Source organism: Leuciscus leuciscus, assembly GCF_965113295.1.
Source record: "Leuciscus leuciscus genome assembly, chromosome: 2".
Classification (NCBI taxonomy): Eukaryota; Metazoa; Chordata; class Actinopteri; order Cypriniformes; family Leuciscidae; genus Leuciscus; species Leuciscus leuciscus.
Window position 1 is genome coordinate 10599278 of NC_138726.1, and position 22376 is coordinate 10621653.

Sequence of the window (22376 nt, forward strand, 5' to 3'; positions counted from 1 at the left end):
ACGTGTCTAACATGATTCTGTATTTTTAGCAAAAGCAGAATAACGAACAGTTCTGTTCTGGTGTCACCATTGTCTTGTACATGAAGTCTATTCCTGATTTAGTACTAAATTTATCATTTTAATGAACAGCACTTTGGTTAACTGTTTAGAATGAAAAAAAAAAAAAAAAAAATGTTTTAACAGTTTTATTTTGGCTTTGTTTAAAGTATAGTGAGATCAGTTTCGTCTATCAAACCGACTTGAGTATATTGTTACACCCCTACTGATCATTTGAATGGCTGTACGTGCTATCAACATAAGCTCCACAGAGTCCTGTTCATTGACATACAAAAGCGTCCAAACACACACACACACACGCAGTCGCCCTGTGCAGTAATATTCACATTTTGTAACGTGTCACCAGTCGTAAGTGCGGGATAGCCATTGTGGGCTATTTTTAGTCTGGGACGGTAATCTCTTCTAAGAGCCTTTCAGGGCCCGTCTCTTTCTAACCTGGCCGGAAATGCTAAGCCAATAAGCCTCAGGCGTCTGGCTCAACTCGAGGCCAGGAGAGAAAGTGAGTCCTGGTACAGGCGTTTCCTGGATTATTTAATACTTCAGCATCACAGGGAGGGGTAGTTTGAATCTCTGAATTCCAGGAATGCTGGTTCTTTTAGGGCTTATGCAATGCAGGGTACAGAGCGTTTCGGACATAGCTTAGTGGCGTCACACTGCACAATTTCATGGAGTGGGTAAATTAACAAACAAATGCTAAATTTCTGCAGTGAGGACTGAGCTGATTGGGTGCATTGTAGACTTGCATGGGCACCTTTTAATAGCTCTGTTTGCAAGGTAAAATTAACCACTGTAAAATATATTCCTAACAGTTGCCATGAGACCAGTTTGAAAAATCACCAGGTTTTTTCCAGTCTCGTTCCTCCATCCATCTGTAGTTCATCCTTTTATTACCATGATATTCAACAGTGATATAAAGGGTGAACATATATTTTGAGCAGCTGTGAGTGATGCATCCTTGTCACTTTTTGATGGTTAAAAGATGTAATTAAGTGCTGTACACAAGTATTATTATTTGTATGTGCACAAATGCACACAAAAGCAAACTTCATTTTGGTTGGTGTTTTAATTTGTGGCCCAGGCCAAGCCATACCTTTTATACATAATGCCTCCAAAAGTTTAGAAATGCTCTCTAAGCAATATGAGCATAAGTCCTTATCATCTCTTGGCGTAGATGCATTTTGAAGTCATTTGTAAGTATACTTGAAGACCAGCAGATGATTACATTACATGATGGGGGTGGTAGTGGCGCAATGGATAAGACACATGCCTTTGGTGTGAGAGACCCGGGTTCGAATCCACTGTGAGACACCAATGTGTCCCTGAGCAAGACACTTAACCCCTAGTTGCTCCAGAGGCGTGCGACCTCTGACATATATAGCAATTGTAAGTCGCTTTGTATAAAAGCGTCAGCTAAATGAATAAATGTAAATGTAAATGTATTACATAATAATGGCAATATAGACATATCTTTAAGGAGGCAATAACACAAGAAATGCTAGCAATGCAAAGTTTCAAACATTGTCCAGAATAGAGATCATAAATAGCTCTAGTATTTTTTCTAGGTACTGGATTTATTCATTCATTCATTCGTTGGTTCGTTTTGTTCGTTTGTGCATTCATTTTGTGTGTGTTTGTTTGTTTCAATTATTTTGGTAACCGAACCACCAAAACATTTTGTATGTGAATGCTGTTTTACATGAATATTATGACACGAGTGAACCATTTTCGCAGGGGATTATAAATGTTCCTTCCTTTGGTTCGCTTTTAATTAGGCCTATTATATTCACATTCTTTACTGTAGTAAAGTAGAAAAACGCTGTAGGACAGATAGCCTAACTTTTTAGTTGCGCGTCAAATTCTTTTTTAACACAGTTTGTGCTTATAATTAGACTTGGTAAGGCGCGTCAAGTTATTTTGTAAAGCGCGTTTCACACTCGACACACGGGTGATTTTTAGTTTCGCTGGATGTTTGAGCCTCATTTATTATTTTTTTTATTTCAAAATGTATTTAATTTAGGTGTGTGTTATATATATATATATATATATATATATATATATATATATATATATATATATATATATATATATATATATATATAGGCCTATATCCCAAACACCGCGCCACCGCTGGTAGTTGGTCCATTACCACCGCGGTGGTAAAAAAACAGCCTTGAAACATTTTTTCCTATTATCAATGTTGAAAACAGTTATGTATAATTTATAAATTGTCATAACATTATAAATGTCTTTACTGTCCTTGCTGAATAAAAGTATTCACTGACCCCAAACTTTTGAACAAAAGTGTGTAATGTTACAAAAGCTTTCTATTTCAGGTAAATGCTGTTCTTTTGAACTTTCTGTTCCTCAAATAATCCTGAAAGAATTTACACAACTATTTTCAACTGATAATAATCAGAAATTTTTCTTAAGCAGAAAATCTGCATATTAGAATGATATATGAAGGATCATGTGACACTGAAGAATGGAGTAATGATGCTGAAAATACAGCTTTGCCAACACAGAAATAAAATTACATTTTAAAATATATTCAAACAGAAATCAATTATTTTAAATTGTAATAATATTTCACAACATCACTGTTTTTACAGTTTTTTTAATTATTTTTTATTAAATAAATGCAGCCTCTGTGAGCAGAAGAGACTTAAAATGTAAAAATCGTACCAATCCAAAACTTTTGAACTGCAGTGTACACATAAACAGAAAAAACTGCAATGGGAATAATCGTCTCACAAAGTCAAGGTCTGGTAGATCTTCCCTCACCTACAGGAGATGGAAGTCAAGGTAAAAGATAATGCATTTATTTAGTAATCAGCAAATAGCTTTTATCCAGTAGGGGTGAGAGCAGTGCAGCGGGTTCTGATAAGATCATTTGCTTTCAGGTGTTTTGCTGGCTACTGTACTCAGCATTGAGTGTAAATTGAATAGAATGACCTTCTGCAACCGAATCAAATTGACTGCATTTTCCACACACATTTGGTGGTTTCAATTACCATACATTTTTTGATATTGGAGTCTGTAACCCCACTCTTTCCTCATGGATACTCGAACGAGAGCATGTGTTCATGATAGAACATGCACGCATGCAATCTAAGCGTTTTTTTTTTTTGCTCTCTGCTTTCATACAGACGTATTCAGGCAATTGACCCTTGTGCAGTTAACACATATGCTTTATTATAGAAAGAGAACTATAGTCAGGTCTTTCTCCTTTGTTGTCGCTCCTCCGCGTGCTTGGTGCAGTGTCGGTAATGATGTGCCCTGCTGCTGATATCATGGTGACAAATGACGGGCCGCCCTGCGGTTTGATGCTCATAAGCGTGCCAACAGCCGAAAGGTCAAAGGAGGATTCGGAGGGTAACAAAGCACTTTTAACAAGAGAAGAGGGTGACTTTACATGCTTAAATATCAGCTTTATGTTTCTCTGCCCTGCTGCATTGGAATGAAACAGGACTCTCTTTCCTTTCATACCATTCCTCCTTCCTTGCATTTTCTTTGGCTGTCTAGAACATCATAGCATGATCACCATCCTGTATATGTTTATTCTCACAAAAGATTGCCTACCTCTGCAGATTTGCCACCTCTGACTTCATCGAAGTTCTGTTCACATGCACGTTTCAGAAAGGAATAACGATGTGTGTGTTTTTTCTTTTCTTCACTGCATTAACATATTTAGACTCCAGCTCTTTAGGAATCCGAGCACCCTAGTGTCAGCATTATTGGACAAGTTTCTAAAATAAGTAGTGCATCAATATGTCTGAGCACCGAAAACTAAGTTTATTCTAATTGCATTAGAAACAGAGCTGTGGACCATCTGTTGCACCACAGCTAAGAAACAGCATGCAAACTCCCCTTTCTCTCTTCATGTTTAGTGCATCTATTCAGATTGTCAGTTTGTTGTAGTCCCTTTCATCTCTTTCACTTTTCTCTTTATATTTGTGAGAGCAATTATCTCTCAGTCGAAATTGTTTGTTTGTGGTTCCGATAATCAGGTCACGGGCACTTGCAACCACATATAAATTGGCGATATTATATTTTAATTTCCTTCTGATTACTCTTCACTAGTATGCATTATTCTTATTGTTTACATGTTAAAATAAGCAATGGTTCTAGTTGCTGATGAGTTTGATTGGTACCTGTTCAAGCTTCTGGTCGTGGTGTTCAGACACTGTCAGGGGGGTGGTAATGTTGGTGAGGGTTATGAAAAGTTAATCTTTGCCATACTCCGTCTCTCTGTGATCATTGCCTCTGGAGCAGGCATGCCTCGGTGCCCAGCTTGCAGGATCATTTGCGGGGGAAATGAGGTTTGAAATAGTTCTAGTGATTCCACTGGCAGAATCCTATTTTTGAGTATGACATATGACTGCTGTGCCATTTACGTATACTGTGACACAATCTGGTTAGGCTTATTGAGGGAGGCTTACGTTGGAATGTTTTTGATAATGTCAATATGATGTGTGACGTATAATAGGTATTGTGGTCTTTTTTTGTGCTCTTTTTTTGTTGCTGACCATGAATTAAATTAGTGTCATATTCAGTGCTCTGTACCATGTTTCTCTCTCTCTTCCTATCCACAATGATATGACCAGGCCAAGCTCACATAATGCAGCATGTTACTGTATTAGCTGCGGAATCAGAGGTAAACTAATCATTCTCACTTTCCATAAAGCCTCTAAACCTTAAAAGGTTTTAATCCTTTTTCAAAACTTCAGATGAGGCTTTGTTCAACCAGCATTCAAAGTTTGTCTTTACGAACTTGTGCTTTTTTAAGTTACAATGTACAGTTATAAGATTTTCTTATTTCCAATTCTATTCTCCATCCTGCTTACCCCCACCTCTATTCAAATTGTGAATTTGAACTGAAAATTCAAAAGGCATTCATAATCCAGTTCTGAATGGCATACACACCTTGTTTGTGTCACTGCAAGAATTAGTCAAATTATAGACAAATTTTGAAATGAGCAAAACAATATTCAGATGTGATTTTTTTTTTTTTTTACTGTTTTGGTTTTAGAGAGAATAAAAAGAGAAAGAAAAATCCATCAATCTTCACTTTAAACTTTTTCCACATATTCTAGCTCATTTAATGTCTTTCCTGTGATTGTGCAAGGCTTTGGTTGTAAAACTCACTCTGAGTAATTGACTTTCCAAGTTTTATTACCTGCAGAGTTTTCCTTCTCTGTCGCGGCGGAGATGCAAGGCCGCAGACACACAGGAAATACGAGCCTCATATTTTACTATCTTTTTTTAAATTCCTTCGTCACCTGTGGGGTATTCGCTCAGATCCCTGAATGATATTGGATGGATTATTTTTCAGTTTGCAGTGAAGTTAATTATGTGGGTAAATTATGGGGTAAAAGAAAAGGACCATGCTACCTGTTATCAGTGGCATAAGTTATATCTCAGGAATACAATGGCTTAGGTGGAACTCAATAAAAGAGTTAAAGCAAGGACAATTTCAAAGACAGCCTGTCTGATAACAAAAGAGCGCACCTGATAATGAATGAATGGTGAATGCTGGCATGCCTCTGAAGTACTAAGGGAAAGGAGGGGAGCTAGATGGAGTGTGACTACCGAGTGCTTGCCAGTGTGTTTTATGGCTAATTGAAGCATTTGTGGTAAAACAGCCATGAATGGCACCCTTTAGAATTAGAGCAGGTTAATATATTGTGATCCCACAATTAGCCCACGATTGTTAAGATCTGTTTAATTCGGTGGGGTCCATTAAGCGGAATGGGAAAGGTCCTTTCTATTTTTCTTCCCTTCTTACTCAAGGCCATTTCTCTTTGGAGCTGCCAGAGGCAATCGATGGCTGTGGACACGGCTCCAGAGGTTGCCAGGCAAATCTGACCACTCTGGCACTGGGCTGGATGTACTTTGCAAATGTTGGTTGCACTTTGAATTATGAGTCTGAATGGAGGACAAAGGTTATTGAGCCTGTTTCATAGAATACGAGATAACCAATGTTGAAAGAGGAGTGCAGGTTTTGGCAGAACGTTTGATTGCTGTATAAACCCTGGAGCACCCTCTGTCATTCTAGATAAAGTCTGAGCTAGAGTTCACACTTAACAAGTAGCTTTACTAACCACCAGTCCTTATTTGCGCGCATGCTGCTATTGAGAAAACTGTTTCCGTAAAGAAGATCCTCAAACGAATAAAAACTTTTCTCTGTAAACCAAATAATGAGCATCTACGGGAAGTCATCCTGAATAACCAGGATTAAAATTAGCTGGATTGAAATACTTATTGTTATTGCCCTCTGTTTTATTGGCTGCCTGGGTTTTTATGAAGTTGCAGAAGACAAATTGCGGGAGACAGCAAAAGCATAGCTCAAAGAAAGGACATTATTAGCCAACCATTAAATGGCAGCAGGCTAAGTCGCAGGCTGTGAATTTCTTTCTAGCTGCTTTACGTCAGAACTCAGGTGTCCCTGTGAATGTTTTATTATATCTCGGAAACATGCGCTGTTATCTAATCCAATACAGAATTAAGAAAGATGTCCTAAGGAGGGCATTATGAATTCAGTGAAGCCGGGCTTAGTATTTTCCTCCCTGTCAGTGCACTAATCAAACGTTAGCACTATCAGTACTGAAATCTCTTAAATAGAGTGAGATAAGTAAAATGGCCTTGTTTTGATGTCTCAAAAGCTGCTCCCGTGAGCATGGGGAGATGCTGGTGTGTAATCGTGGGAAACTATTAATAGAAAAGGGATCAAACGGGGTGATCGTTGCACATGGGACTGGAGGCTAAGCAATGCAACACTTCTATCTAAAGAGGACAGTCCCCCTGCAGCCATCACAATTGTGCCCGAACGCTATCAGCAAGCGATGCTAATCCTGTGGTGTGCATAAAAGGATTTGTTCTTGTTGGCCTGCATACGCCACGTCCCCCAGCAATTTTGGTGTTTATCTTTTGCAATTGCTAAGTCCCGTGGGTTTTGGTGCTGGAACTTCCAGTGCCTGTGACTTTTCCACAGCCACTGCTTTACAGATACTACCCCTTCTGTGTTACCATCTGCAGAAGAGGCAGAGACAGGAACATCAAAGACTGGAAGCAGCATTTAGCATTTGATTCTGTAATCACACTTCATATGCTCAAAAAATATTGCATCTATTTCAGTTCACAATAAGGCTCCTTATCTATGGATTGCCAGCTTGAATTTTGTTGATGAGCCATTTGAGACGTCTGAGTTAGGGATTGGAGGAACTTAACTTCCCTCTTTTTGTTTCTTACCTCTTTCTCGCTACTTCCCTGGGTAGTTGCTGTGTGTCAGCTCAGTTAATGGGTTTCTTAGGGGAGATATTATTTTGGTCCAGTAAGCTGCATGTTTAATGTATGACTGACAGTGCTGACTCATGTGGCTTAGGCAATTTGTAGTTGAAAGAGATTTTGTAGTAAAAAAAAATAAATAAAAAAATCTCCATCCTCTATTAGCGATTATAGAGCACTGCTCCACTCAGTCTGAAAACAAAATAAAATCGACTTCTCCAGACTAAAATGTCCCTTTTTTTCCACTGTTCTTTCTCTTTCCCCTTTTCTTTTCGCCCCCTTAAGAAGATAGATGAGGAAAATGAGGCCAACTTGCTGGCAGTGCTCACAGAAACCCTGGACAGTATCCCAGTGGACGAAGACGGTTTGCCTTCGTTCGAGGCCCTGGCAGATGGGGACGTGACCAATGCCAGTGATCAGAGCTGTCCTTCCACCCCCGATGGCTCGCCACGCACCCCAGAGCCAGAGGAGCCTTCCCTGGTAAGAAACACTTCTCCCGTGCTTCCCGTGTGCCCAATCCTGTTTTGCCATGAAGCATGGCCCTCTCATTCTGTTTCCTTCCCTCGGTCTTTCTCCGTCCCAAAGTCTTTCACTTTCCCTGACTCCCTCTGTCTGGTCTTCACTAGCACCAGATAAGGAGATGCTGCAGGCCTATCACCAAAAATGGGTACAGACTCGCCAGACAACAGCTCTGGCAGCCTCCTATTGATGTCTGCACAGAACATAACCATAGCTCTGTTGAAAAAGCAGATCAAAGTATATCAGTGTTCCTGAGGTGTTAATTGCTTTGTTCATTACTGCAAAAAGAAACATGCACAACACTGTCAAGCTGAAGCAATGAAAAATATGCTGAAATAATTCAATTTAATCAAGTAGACTATTTTAATCTGTTTTTTCTTTAATAAACCAACAGTAAAAAGCAATAGCAATCCACATAGCATTTGTTTTGTTGTGTTTTTGCAGATTAATACTCATCACATCAGAATCTGATGAGTATCACAGAAAAAGCATTGCACCTGATCTACCTGACATACTGCCACACTATTAGTTTGATCTGACTCATATCCTACAAAATTAAATCCGTAAAGTTTAAGTTTGCATCACACATATAGTCATATATTGCATAAATGTATTATATGCACATGATACTGCTGTCATCAAATAAATCGCTTTGTCAACTTACAGGATGCTTACAGAGAGAATATTTTGAAAAATATACATGTAAATGACTTGCAAGAGATAATATTTACAAACAGCAGAGCATGGTGCATGGTAACAATGGCACAGTCATGGGTTTGATTCTCAGAAAATGCATGAAACAATAAACTATATACCCTAAATGTAATGTAAATCACTTTGGATAGAAGTGTCTGCCAAATGCATAAATGTAATGTAAATATTGTTTGGAGTTTGTAATAAATTCATAGCTGTAATCCTTATGATCTGTTTCTCTGCTCTGTTTGTAGCTGAAGAAGCTCCTCCTGGCGCCTGCTAACTCCCAGCTCAGCTATAATCAATACCCAGGTGGCAAGGCACAGAACCATGCAGCCAGCAACCAACGGATCAGACCAACACCTGCTGTTGCCAAGGTAGCTGCTCGCTGCACTTCTTGCATCAAAGGCCTGGTGTGTGAGCTCACCTGCTAGTTTCTTGTAATTTTTTGCTTTCTGATAAATTATACAAATAGTCTAAAGCTTGATTACGTTGTGTTATGACTGTCTCATCTAAAAGTTTGTGGACTTCGGAATGGCACCATCTCATTTCCATGAAATAAAGAAAATGTGTACATGTCTTGATATAATTAGCGCTGTTGGTCTCATTGTCACAAAAACAATGATTTATTACCACAGGCCCAGTCATGTTGTAAACTAGAAGAAAAAAATAGTATTTATTTGAGGTGAACATCATGCATAATTCTCTCCCCTTCACACAAACACGCTCATACACATGCACAACTCTCTTTGAGGAGTTAATTTTTCATAATGACTTTGACTCTGTTTCTGGAGCTCTGCACATGGCAGTGTCCCAGGGGACACCACTGTCTCCTCCTGCTGCCTGCATGCAGATCTTCCTGGAGTCGTCCCAAGACCTTGTAATTAAGATGATGGGAAAAGCACAGTCACGTTGCCTTTTGGGAGACTAAACCACCTCTGCGCTAACCCCCTGTTCTAATCTCCCTATGTTACCAGTGTCCCCTGTTACATACCATACTCATTCTGCCCCCTCTTCTCTCTCTCTCTCTCTCTCTCTCTCTCTCTCCCTCTCTCTCTCTCTCTCTCTCTCTCTCTCTCTCTCTCTCTCTCTCTCTCTCTCTCTCTCTCTCTCTCTCTCTCTCTCCCTCTCTCTCTCTCTCTCTCTCTCTCTATTTCTCTGATTCCTGTTCTTTAGACAGAAAACCCCTGGAACAGCAAACCACGTGGGGCCTGTCCCAACCGGTCCATGAGACGCCCTTGCACTGAGCTGCTCAAGTACCTCACCTCCAGTGACGAGGCCTTCCAGACCAAAGCCAGGGAAGCCAAGAGCACCTGGACAGGTTGTGGCAAGGACAGGGGAGGGGCTTGCACCTCTTCCTGCTCATCTTCTTCCTCTCCATCGTCTTCATCCACCTCCTCTTTCTCGTCCCTGTCGTCCTGCTCCTCTTCCACCGCCTCAAAAAAGAAGACGTCCTCTGCCTCCCCATCATCACAGCAGCAGCAGCAGCAGCAGCAGCAGCAGCAGCAGCAGCAGCAGCAGCAGCTGGCATTGCAGGCCCAGCGAGGTGAGAGCCAGGCAGCCAGCACGTGTAGTGTGGCTGGTGAGGGGGCAGGGAAGTGGCGGCGGTGTACTCAAGGGGAGCAATCCGCCCCCGTTGTGCTGTCCCGTGGAGGCGGCTGTTGCCATGCTTGCTCCGGCGAAGAGGGGAGGCTGCCAGGCCTGCAGCCAGCTGTTGACCCAGGCAGCCTGGCCGCTGCCCGCTTTATTAGGTACATGCACTCTTACTCTCTCCCGCCTAGAGAGACGGGTCATGCAGGCAGCTGTGGTCATTGCCTTGAGGCAGGCGGCTTGGCTGAGGCTGGCCGTGCTAATAGGCACATCACGGTGACCATTAGGAAAAGGAGGCAAGAGCTAGAGCACCCCATGCTCAGTCAGATGCTCACCTCCAGGCCCAGGCCAGCCCGTTACCGGGCTCACCTGCAGTTGCCCAGTGTCCCCCAGAATAATAAGCGAGACCTACCTGACTTGGCTCCTAGAGTCAAAGAGAGCCGTGGACACTTAGAGCAAGCTAGCCGTGATCACCCTAGAAAGACACTTAGCTTACACAAACAAACATTTAGTGTGGCCGACCAGAGTGATCTTAAGTGTTCAACAGAGCTTAAATTAGACCTAGAGAGTTGGTTAAGCATGCCAGAACAGGTGACAGGAGACAGCTTGCATGATCTGGTAGGCCAAGCTGGGGAGGATGTTTTTGAATATGTCATAGGCAGCCCCATGTCATTCTCACAGGGCCTGCCAAGCCCATTGTTCCCAGACTCTTTAGTTCCAGAGCACACGCCCTCCGACTCACAAAAACAGGCACTCTGCAGGCACCTTGATGACCAAGTCCCACCAGTGTTAGGTAATCATTGCTGCATCCCTGCCCTCTCTCCTTTGCCTCTCTTCCTTTAACTGCTTCCCAGTTTGACCACACACTAACCCCAGCACTAACACAAACCTAACATTTACTTGGGAACAAAAACAAAAGCAGACAGCCACGCAATTCACTCCAAAGGATAAACCTCTGAATTGGCACAAACCTTTGTCTGTAGATTAATTATAAATGAAAGACGAGGTACGCCTGTAACACTTTAAACTATCACGTGCCCAATTTCAAACTCAGATCTGTGCTGAAGAGCTTCTTTGTCAGGCTGTCGTAATATAGCTGTCTAACTGAGAGATACTACCTAGCTGCAGTTGGAGACGGTCGCAGCCTCAGGCAACTGCACACGCTTCCTTGACTCTTCTTTCTTCCTCTGCTTTGGTTTCAATTGCATGCAAAATATCTTCTTTTTAGACATAATTTTAGCAGTATGAAACATTTGTGCCATTCTTTTTCATGTCATAGTCTGTTTTACGTTTTCTACTCATTCTGACTGTTGGAATGTGGTGGACCTTGTATGATGGACTGAGAAATTGAACACAAACCATCACTTCATCCTGCCTCTCAAAAAATGCAGTCAGATAAAGACAAAAACTATGGGGTCCAACTATTGGTTTTTCTCCAAATTTCTGGCCGGAGAGTCATCTAGCCTTTCAGTGCAGGGTTGGATTTGTAACATCTTTGCTGTCACTGATTGAGTCTAAGATATTTAGTTGTAGATGTGGACCTGAAATATATTGGGCACAGTGTGAATTAGTAAATTAATTACCCATGCTCCTTTGTGTTCTGCAGCCAAACCAACCATCTTGCCACTTCCTTTGACCCCAGAGTCTCCAAAGTAAGTGAGAGAGTTTTTACACAACTTTTGTAGAGCAGACACAATCTGAACTAAAAAAAAAAGAAGGAAAAAAAGATGAGGCATTTTGTTAATTTCATTTCCATTTGTAAGCTCACACAAACACTTTCAGCACTCCATTCATGTTCTCATAACTTTTTCCCCTTTGTGTTGCAGTGACCACAAGGGATCTCCGTTTGAGAACAAAACCATTGAACGCACATTGAGTGTGGAGATCTGTGGAACCCCAGGTAAACAAACACAAGGTCTTTGCTCATAACAAAGAAATGGAAATTAAAATTGTACCATAGACAAAAATATCCCTCTTTTCTCCATTTGTCTGATTGTTAATCTGAAATATCTTGCTTTTTTATCATTCACTTTTAAAGATAAAACTTATTTGGCAAAGGGCAAATTCTCCAACAAGCCTACTTTGATAGTTTAATCAAAGCAAAGGGTTCAAGGTGAACTGATGGAGCATGGTCAGAATTTTACACAGTCCTCCATTGATTACTTTTTTCCATTCTTTGTGTGATTTATTGGAAAGTTTCACTCTTCCCTTTTTTAACAGTTAGTATTCTCTCTTTCTCATTTAGACTAATGTTTTTTGACTGGGCAGCTCACTGCTTCAGTACATCAGAGATAAATTGTTGTGGCATTATTATTGTTTTAATTGGTTTTGCCATGCAATTTGGGTTTGCCGATATTATCAGCATCTTTTTTTTTTGAGAGTCTGGCAATTTGATTAGGGACATAAAGGTAATTTCCTCTGTTAATTCTGCTATTTATGAAAAGGGCCCATTTGTGAAATTGAGCCAAAGCATTTTTTATCTAATTGAAAGGATATATGTGTGTGTGTGTGTGTGTGTGTGTGTGTGCGTGCGTGCGTGCGTACGTGCGTGCGTGCGTGTGTGTCTTTTCATATATTTATTTTAAAACACGTTGGTGTTGACCAAAAGTAATTATACCCGGATGAAGTTTATGTCAGCTGGGGCTGAAACACAACTCTTCAGCAGTTCTCCCCTTTCTCACTTTCTTTCTCTCAGCATAAATCATGCAGGTAATTATTTCTGTATCCCCCATGCAGAGATTAATCATTCCAGGTCAATAAAAACAAAATGGCTGCCCTTTCCCTCTCAAAGTGTGTCATGGTGAATGGGCAATTTGATATGCACTTACTACAAGGTAATGGCCCTCAGTGTAAAGATTTGACCTAGCCGGAGGGTACAATGTAACTCTATGTTTGGTGTATTTGCTCAAACGTGGATTATGTCATAAGTGTTTAGAGAAACTACACATTTTGAGGAACTTTGTCACTTCTGCAAGCCATTCGTGTTTCCATGTATTAAAGATGTGTGTTAGCTTTAAGATTAAATAGTCATGTGAGGTCACCTTTACAGCCTCTTATGCAAGGCTAAGGGGTTAATTTATATCGGTATTTAATACACAAGCTTGTGCCTACTAACCTTTTTTACGATACCCTCTTGCACGATTCAGATTTAGGATTCAGTTCTATTTTAAAACAGGAAAGGGAGGGCAAGTGCTTTGAAGTTGAAGTTCTCTGAAGTTTACATTCTCCTAGTGTACGTCTGCTATAGTCATAGACTACCCTAAGCCCTTCATACTCATATGTGTTTACTGATGATCATAGCAGATTAACTGATTACAAGTCAGTGTAAAGCCGAATGAGACTCTGAAGTCATACAATAAATACATTTCTGTTGAGGTTTGTGTCATCATTGCAGCGGTGTGAGAATCCATATTTATGGAGCTGTTGAATTCGAAAATGTCCAGGTGTTTCACTGCAGAGCAAAACACCTTGACACCTGTGGAATAGCCAGCAATATGAAAGTGCCAGATTTAATACCATTCCCTAATCCCCATTCCTCTAGTCTAATAGATTAACTTGAGCGGGGGTTGCTTTAATTATGGTATCATATGACACCCAGGTCAGTCTGTGTTACGCTCCTTGTGTGGCATTTTAAGATTACCACAGGGATCAGTTCTGTAAGCTTTAAGTAATAATTCGTTCAGAGGTCCCTGCGTAATTCACACCCTGCCAGAAACAGACGAGAGAATCCACCGGTATATGATTAGTGTTTGTATCTGTGTGCATTCATCATGGCTGCCTTGAACTGAACAGCACATATTTATGTAATGCTATGTAATGTAATTTATGTAATGTAATGTAAAGGCGATAATGGTCCTTGGTTTATGACCCTGCGTGCATTGTTTTGCCCAGATGGTGTTTGATTGGTGCAGCAGAAGTTCCTTTGGCAGTGCATGCTTTCTTTTCATAGCTCATTGCATTGGCATAATGATAAATTTAGTCAAGGCCACTGTTGTTTTGTATGCCGAATCAGGCTCGTAATGGTTGCAGTACTGTATCCATTTAATTAGGTGATTGACAGACAGATGAAGAAAGAAAAAGAGAGATGGGTATTTATTTATTTATTTATTTAATTTTGTTGTTGTTGAAATACCTGTCAGGATATGGTTGTAAAATAATGTGATCCTGAACATATTCAGAAAATGGCTGTAGTTTGATGCACTGAAAGCTGAAAGCTGTTTTTAATCAAAATAAATAATGTATAGAAAGGTCATAATATGTATATGAAGCAGGAAAACAGAAATCAGAAGAGGTGTTGAAATAGAAAGAGAGAGGGAGAAGTAGAGAAAAATAAAGAGGAACTACCTCCGGTTGTTTGTGCAAGTGCATTATCCATGCCATAAAGCAACACATCTCAAGACTTCCCATATAAATGCCATCTGTTGGCACATAAATCTGTCAAGATGGCTGGGGTTCATGAGCAGAAAAGGTGGCAAAGATGAAGAGAATGATAACAGCTCCTGCATCACTGTGCTTTCATCAGAGTCCCAGGAGGGTGGCATTCATGCATCTGTCGAAAGCACCAGTATTATTATAAGATCTGACTCTTTACTTTCTAATGAATTAGGATTGTTTATGGTCTGGAGGAAGTTTAATTGAGTAACTGTGTCTGTATCACAGTGCAATCTGAGGTCACATTAATCTGTCAGGGTTGCAATAAAATGCGGATAAGGATTAGGTCTAAGTGAAAGGGAAAATTTTAATCAGGCTCAAGTGTGTGCTCGTCCAGTCACTTAGAGACAGACCAAGCACTGTTAAGGAACATGAGGGATCTCATTTGGTAAATCTTTTGTCTCTTCTTCCCTCCAGGTCTGACACCACCTACCACGCCTCCTCACAAAGCCAGTCAAGAGAACCCTTTCAAACTATCACTCAAAAACAAGCTTTCTTCATGCTCTCCCTTGGCCCTGACAAGCAAAAGGCCCAGGCTGAGCAATGGGGGCTCTTGCCCTCAGCCAACCAGCGGCTCTATTCGGAAGGGCCCCGAGCAGACTGAGCTCTATGCCCAGCTGAGCAAGGCATCCTTCACAATGCCCCTAGGGGGCTTGGAGGAGCGTCGGGGCAAGCGGCCCATGCCCCGCGTCTTTGGCGATCACGACTATTGTCAGTCTACAAGCACAAAACGAGACAGCACCACCACAGCTACAGCGGTAACTGGGCCAACGGAGGGCCGGCATGTGGAATGTAAAGACTCGAACATGCCGACCTCCTCTACTTCTACATCATCATTGTCTTCCACCACCCCTTTGTCTTCCTCTCTGGCCAGGCAGCTTCAGGGCCTTTCCCCCACTGCTCAGGAGGCTTGTCTGGACACAGATGCTCACGGACAGGACCACAAGTCCACTTCAGGCTCCGAAACGTCTGAGGATTGCAGTTCTGCTGGCAGGAAACTATTAAGGGACCAGGAGATCCGGGAAGAGCTCAACAAGCACTTTGGAAAGCCTCAGCAAGCCTTCTATAACGGGGTTGTGGGAGAGCAAAGGGACAACCGGCCGCTAGAGGACAGTGACTCTGGGGATGAGTACCCCGGTCTTCTCAGTGACTACATGCACCCGGTTCTGCCTGACTTTGAGGACCTTGAGGTAGGCCGGGAGCGCCTGTTCTACTTGGGGGAAGGTTCTCCACTCGAGCTGCTCCTCGAAGGATCGCCCTCCAGCTCCCCTTCCAGCAGTTCATTCTCATGGAGCTCTGTCTCACCTCCTTCAACTCAGCTCTCCCCACAGCACCTCCGCTGGTCACGCTCCATCTCTCGCACACGTTTCTCATCTCACCACAGATACAGATCCCTCTCCAGGTCTCCATACTCCCGCTCTGAGTCTCCCGACAGCCGTTCTCCCTCTAGGTAAGTTCTGGTGTGAGCCTACCGCCTGTCTCAGAAACACGTTTACCTAGCAATCTTTTTGGACACAAATCCACGTACAGTATCTCTGCAGGAGGGGCTGTAAAGAATGTAAACATCATTCTGTGGCTGTCATTGCAATAAAGCGCCAGTCTGGGTCTGACAGAACGGACACTGAAGTCATTACGGCTGATTTTGCACTACCAGAGAAAAATTATGTTCAGTATACATTAAGCATTGGCTTTGAGAAACACAAGATAAAATGAGTTTGGAAGATAAACAGTATTTTAGATGGTAAATTGCTCATCTATACACTTGCAACGTCCTTGCTGTTACACTAAATGAGCCATTCCAAACCTGAGTTTAGACATTCGCTCACCATTATAGCGATACACTGACTTTTCAAAAATTGCAGAAACACCTTCAGAGGAGTTTTGAAGTTTCATTTCACTTATCATCCGCAAGCAGTGCAGATGACAAATAGAGTCCAGCAGAGTCATTTCTTGGGCAAACAAGCTTGTGTCACTTGAGGAACTTGGGAGACTTATGGAAGTCTCACATTGTTTCCTCAATGGGCCTTCATCCCTTTAACTTGAATTTTAGATTAATTTCTCTCCAGCACTCTTTGATGGGGCTATGTTGTTTTTAGTAGCAGCTGTTGTTTTGCTCGACAGCATTGCCCGCTCCATCCCCGTGAGATGAAAGAAATGCCCAGTAAGTGAAGTCCTGAACACTCTAAAGTGGGTTAGATCCAGATAGCATGCCAGCAAGACAATATTTACAGTGCCTCCTTTTGATATGTGTGTGTGTGTGTGTGTGTGTGTGTGTGTGTGTGTGTGTGTGTGTGTGTGTGTGTGTGTGTGTGTGTGTGTGTGTGTGTGTGTGTGTGTGTGTGTGTGTGTGGATGTATGTTTAGTAACACATGATAAAGTGATTGTACTGATAAAGGAGACTTCAAAACCGCTATCCAGAAGATTTCTCAGATTGTTTACTTCCTTTTCAATATCTAGTGATATTGCCATTGTTCACGTTTACAAGCTATGGACTGCAGATGTAAATTAGCCTATGGCTAACTCTGGTACAATGCATCAAATGGTAACATTTATGTTGGAAATTGTACATGGTCCTTAATAAAGATAAAAAAAAAAAAAAAAAAAAAAAAAAAGCTCTCGAAACTTCTAATGGCCTATATAGCTAAACGTTTTCCCATAAGCATTGTTTCCCCCTTTTTTTATTGCAAGGTTCCCCCTTTATTTCCCTTTTTATTGCTTATGTCTGTTATTTAAAGTTACACTATATACTGTATATATTTCACTTGCTGATGATCCTTTGTAAGTAAAGAAAGTGTTCAGTTTAAGACGAAGTTACAATTTAATTTTTTTCTGCTTATACACAGGTCTCCTCACAATATGGACGAAAGCACTATTATTCCCAGGATTTATAAAAGCCCTCGGTCCCAGTCTAATTCTATTTTTGGTCGGAGACCCAGGTAAGTGCTTGCGCATGGCAAATGCTTTTCTATTTTTCACTCTTTAATATACTGTATAAATGTATGATGTGACACTTATACTAGAAAAAATGCGGATATGCTGATATTAAAGACCTGTACATGAGACAGACTTAAATAAGTGCTGCAAGATAATGTACTATGTCTGCAATACTTTCAGTCTGTCCTTATGCAAAGGAAGCAAGTCACTTGCTGACTCTGTCTAATTGATATGATGAGTTATCATGATACATCATTTCAAGGCCTTAACTTTTCAAACTTTTACAATAAAGCTTTCGTTGGCAAGAGCAGCTTGCATTAGGGACCCACTACCTCCCAGCTACACCTTTTCCCTGATGGTGCTGTAGTCCGCTCATATTGTGCTTTTACACCATGTTGCCTCTTTTGCAAATGGCTGTAGAAAAAAGTTGCACTTTTTGGACGTAAAGTTCAAACTAAGCAAAAAGTAATGGCATGTGAAGTTGTGCTGACAGACACAGCTGCCAAATTTCTGCCATATTCCCTTAAGAGTCCCGCCATTGGGAGCTGTAACCTTTTGCGATGTAATGAGACATCTTATTAATGTGTTTGTTTGTCTTCCACGCTAAGAAGAATGGAAAGCAGTCTGCTCTGAGCTAGCTGATTCCCAAGGCCACTTGAGCAAAACAGCAAACAATATATCTATGTCCTCAGAGACATTTTTTATTGCTCAGGGGTTGCTCTTTCACAGCTCAGAAGACTTAATTGAGTTCTCAGTTATATTTAATTTAAGTTTCTTCAACAGTTCCTTTGAAAAAATTTAAACGGAAGTATTTTTTGGATTAGTTAGCCAAGATAATTTGGTCCCTGAAAGATTTTACCAAAAATTGTGTGTTATTTTGAATACTCTTTTATGAACTCTAGAGGAGACACTTGACATTACTAGGGAATTTATGTAAAAAAAAAAAAAAAAAAAAAAATTCTCTTTATATTTCTTATAGTTGTGATAGTTGTGTGTTTAGAGGCTGTGTATATTTTTTATGGAATGTTTTGTCCTTTTCAACTACAGGTATGACAGCTACGAGGAATACCAGCATGAGCGTCTGAAGCAGGAAGAGTTCCGACGTGACTATGAGAAACGGGAATGTGAGAGAGCCGAGCAGAGGGAGAGACAACGGCAAAAAGCAATAGTAAGTACACCCTCTTTAGTATTTTATTAAATTATTGGATGTTTTTTCAACTATGGACACATTTATATCTCTGGGGTTGTTTTTGTATTAAAACCTACAGAATTAAAATTGTTTTTGTTTTGTTTTGTTTTGTTATATAAAGGGCATATAACACTTTCTTGAAACTATTACTCTGCCTTCATAATTTACTTTTATATCTTTACAAATGCCTTTTATGCATAGATTTTATGAGCCAGACTTTCAATCAAAATTCATCATACAAATATTAATTTAAAAACATTGATAAGACTGTTTAGATTGAAACATGATAATCTAAATAGGAGTGAAATAAAAATAATAATGATGAAAAAAATCTAAATTAAAAAACAAAATGTCAAAAGTATAAAAATGAAAAATAAAATAAAAATCTCCATCCCAGAATGCTATTAAACACAAAATATAATTTTGAATGTGATGGTAATGGCTCTGGGAATAAAATGTTTCAGAAAACATGACAGAATTATTTTGTTTTAAATGTCTGTCCACTGTTGGACAATTTAAACAAAATATTGAGTGTTGATTTTCTAAAAGTCCACAGGGCCAAACATGCCCATAGTTGACGAAAACCCTATTATGCTTGGAGGTGTTTTTCAGTTGTGGTCTCTCTCCTTCTAGCAGGAATCGTACATTAGCACAGACGTTATCCTTCTCTCAGGCTTTCTCTGCCTCCATCACTGTGTATGCCTACAGAAAGCTCGGAGCACACAGCCATCCCAGCGCGCACGCTCTCTCTCTCTCACTCAAAAAGTGAACTCGTGCAAAGACTGCACTCTGAATCATTCAGGCTGCACGCGTTTCCTCTTTATCTCCCAGTTGTGTATTTTTAACATCTCCGTGGAGTTTCCGAATGGTGCCAGATTCAATTAATCACACCATGGGCTAAATGCTTTCGACCAGACAATTGAGGGAAAAGTTGAAATAAGATTGCCCAAATCAAAGGTATGTTAATATGTGGGCTCAAAATGAGCAGTTTAATTTCTAACACTTACATATTTGAAATGCAGTTCTCTGAGATGAAATATCAGTTTTGTTCTCTCTCGCTGTGCCTGACCAGACTGTGAAATGAGACGGCTTTCCAACTCAGTTCACTGATAAATGCACACGTCAAATAATGCACGCATGACTTGGCCCTGCGTACGTTTTTTTTTTTTTCTCTTTTTTTTTTCTTTCTTCGTGTTCTGCGGCAGCGAGACAATTACTAGCGGCGGCGGCTGAGCTGTCAGAAGAGGTTTTGGGGGGGCAAAGGATGTGAGAGCTTCATATGAAGCGCTAGTCTCAGGGTGTCATCTTTAAAACCTCACCGCATTTATCAGCTGTCAGCAACAAAACCACCAATTCAGCAAACACTTTTGTCTCCTATTGTACATGATGGAAATGGGAGGGGAGCTTCAGAGGAAATGCAAAAAAGAAAACCCTCTCCCAGGTGTTCTAGCTAATTTGTAGGTTTTTGTTGTAGCTGTCGTTGTTGTTGTGACACGGTGACATCATATACACAGGTGAATTATGACTCTGTTGTGGGGCAATAGATACGAATCATAATTTTATGTATGACTTACAAGAGACCTCAGGTTATTGTCGAGGATCATAAGTATATTTTGTCACACATAATGGCAGGTACATGAACAAATGAATAAGTAATGCCACGTAATAAGGCCTGAGGCTTGTGCTTTGTCTCAAGATTAGCAAACTAAATTAAATACCACCATTTTATATATTCAGCCTGATGGGGTCTTTACGTTTTCTCAATCTATGTGTTCTTTTGCTTCAATGAATAATGGAACAGAGTCATATTAGCCTGTAGCTAAAATTGATCATAAAACTTGACTACATCATTTCTATTTTAATGTGACGAGTTGCTTGGCAACTGTAAACACCCTACATTTAGGCATTTTATTAGGATAAAAAGAACTGATTATTATTAAATGTTTTGCATCACAATGCTGTAGCTTAGTATTAGTCACATAATTCATCTGGGAGTAGGGCTGGGCAATATTTTAAATATTTTAAATATTCACAATATTTATGATAATTTTGATGGTGGTGTAAAATAAGATGTTACAGCAGCAACAGAAAATTGAGACAACACGCATAACAAAAATAGACAGTAAAATCAATCAATCAATAATCTGAATATCTATTGATTACAAAATTCCATACAATGACCTACTGAACATAACAAATTCAAAAATATCTCCAATTCCCTTACCCACATACACACTCAATACTCTCACATTACATATCGTACCAAACAATGCCACTCAACCCCTAGTCCAAGCAAAAACATTCAATATATTATTTAAAACAAGTTATTACGGTAATATGGAGTAAAATATTAAAATTGTTAATATACGAAATAACTTCCATTCATGCATCTACATAAGTACATATACACAAATACACATACCATACATACCCGTATACATCCCTTTGCATATGTACATACCTAAATATACCCATATACATATATACCTATACATGCACGCAAATACACACATACACACTTCTATCCATATAAATGCATATACATATACATATACATACCCTCACTATTCTGCACATACTTCAAATCAGGGTGTGGTTGTACAACCTAATCGCAGCAGGAATAAAAGACCTAAAATATCTCTCCTTCATTTGTTCATGTTAGTTCACAGTGCATTAACTAATGTTAACAAATACAACCTTTGATTTGAATAAGGTATTAGTAAAATGTTGCAATTAATATTAACTAAGATTAATAAATGCTGTAGAAGTATTGTTAATTCTTAGTTCATGTTAACTTAGGTAGTTAACTAATGTTAACTAATGAACCTTATTGTAAAGTGTTACCAAAATAAGTAACATTGTGAATATGACAATGGGTTATGTGATTAATCGAATTTAAGGTTTGACTTCAGTTTCCAATGATTAAGAAAACACAATAATCCAGATAAAATAATATAGTATAATATTGTACACATTCTGTACGGCGTTGCACTTTCGCTCATCCTTAAAAGCCCAAACTTAATGTGCAAATCAGTCAAATCATGTAACGTGACTTTCGTAAAATGCAGTCTACTGTGAGACATGCTTGATATTAAAAAAAGTTATTAAAAGCATGAAAGAGAGCTTGTGCTGTTCCCCGGATGGCTTTCTTTATGTATATATATACACAAGTATTTTGAATCTGCTTGGCAATGATGCTGTTTGGTTAAAATGAAAGTGTGGCAAGCAGTGCGGGGCCGAGAGCCTTGGGAACGGACCGGTCTCGAGTATCACGGAAGGAGATCCGGAAGGATAAAAGGAGGAGTGATGACAATGCAAGACGAGAGAGGACCAGGTCTGGACTTTATTTTGTGTTTTATTAAGTTTATGTGCGGCAGTCGTCCATGAGGGGCTGCTGCTTTACTTTCGTTTTGTTGTTTGTTTATTTTAATATTAAAGTTTATGTTAAACGTAAAAAATAAATAAAAAATACGGACGGCAGCCACCTCTCCACAACCAAGGGGGACGGCAGTTAGTTAGTCCGTCCCCCCGGCATATCACTCAAGCCCACCACCTCGAGCATCGATGTCGGTAGACTCAGCTCAGTTGGATGGCACCACGGATTCCCCACAGCGGCAAGGGCTCTTTGACAGTGTGTTCCTCCATCCTCCTGGGTTTTGGCACCAATGTAGGCTCAGGG

The 22376-nt window shown here is 40.3% G+C and overlaps 1 protein-coding gene across 7 annotated transcripts in view; it reads left to right on the plus strand.

The window, feature by feature from the left end:
• The window catches only part of ppargc1a (peroxisome proliferator-activated receptor gamma, coactivator 1 alpha), a 46151-nt gene that overhangs the window by 17035 nt on the left and 6740 nt on the right, over positions 1-22376 (plus strand). For 2 of the 7 annotated variants that reach the window (XM_082161701.1, XM_082161698.1), the window contains exons 3-10: positions 7627-7821; positions 8808-8966; positions 9730-10936; positions 11750-11795; positions 11970-12043; positions 14992-16024; positions 17418-17510; positions 18556-18676. In XM_082161701.1, coding sequence (XP_082017827.1) covers positions 7627-7821; positions 8808-8966; positions 9730-10936; positions 11750-11795; positions 11970-12043; positions 14992-16024; positions 17418-17510; positions 18556-18676 — 2928 coding nt within the window. The remainder of the gene's footprint in view (positions 1-7626; positions 7822-8807; positions 8967-9729; positions 10937-11749; positions 11796-11969; positions 12044-14991; positions 16025-17417; positions 17511-18555; positions 18677-22376) is intronic. The other 5 variants (XM_082161699.1, XM_082161700.1, XM_082161702.1 and 2 more) reach the window with 5 other exon arrangements.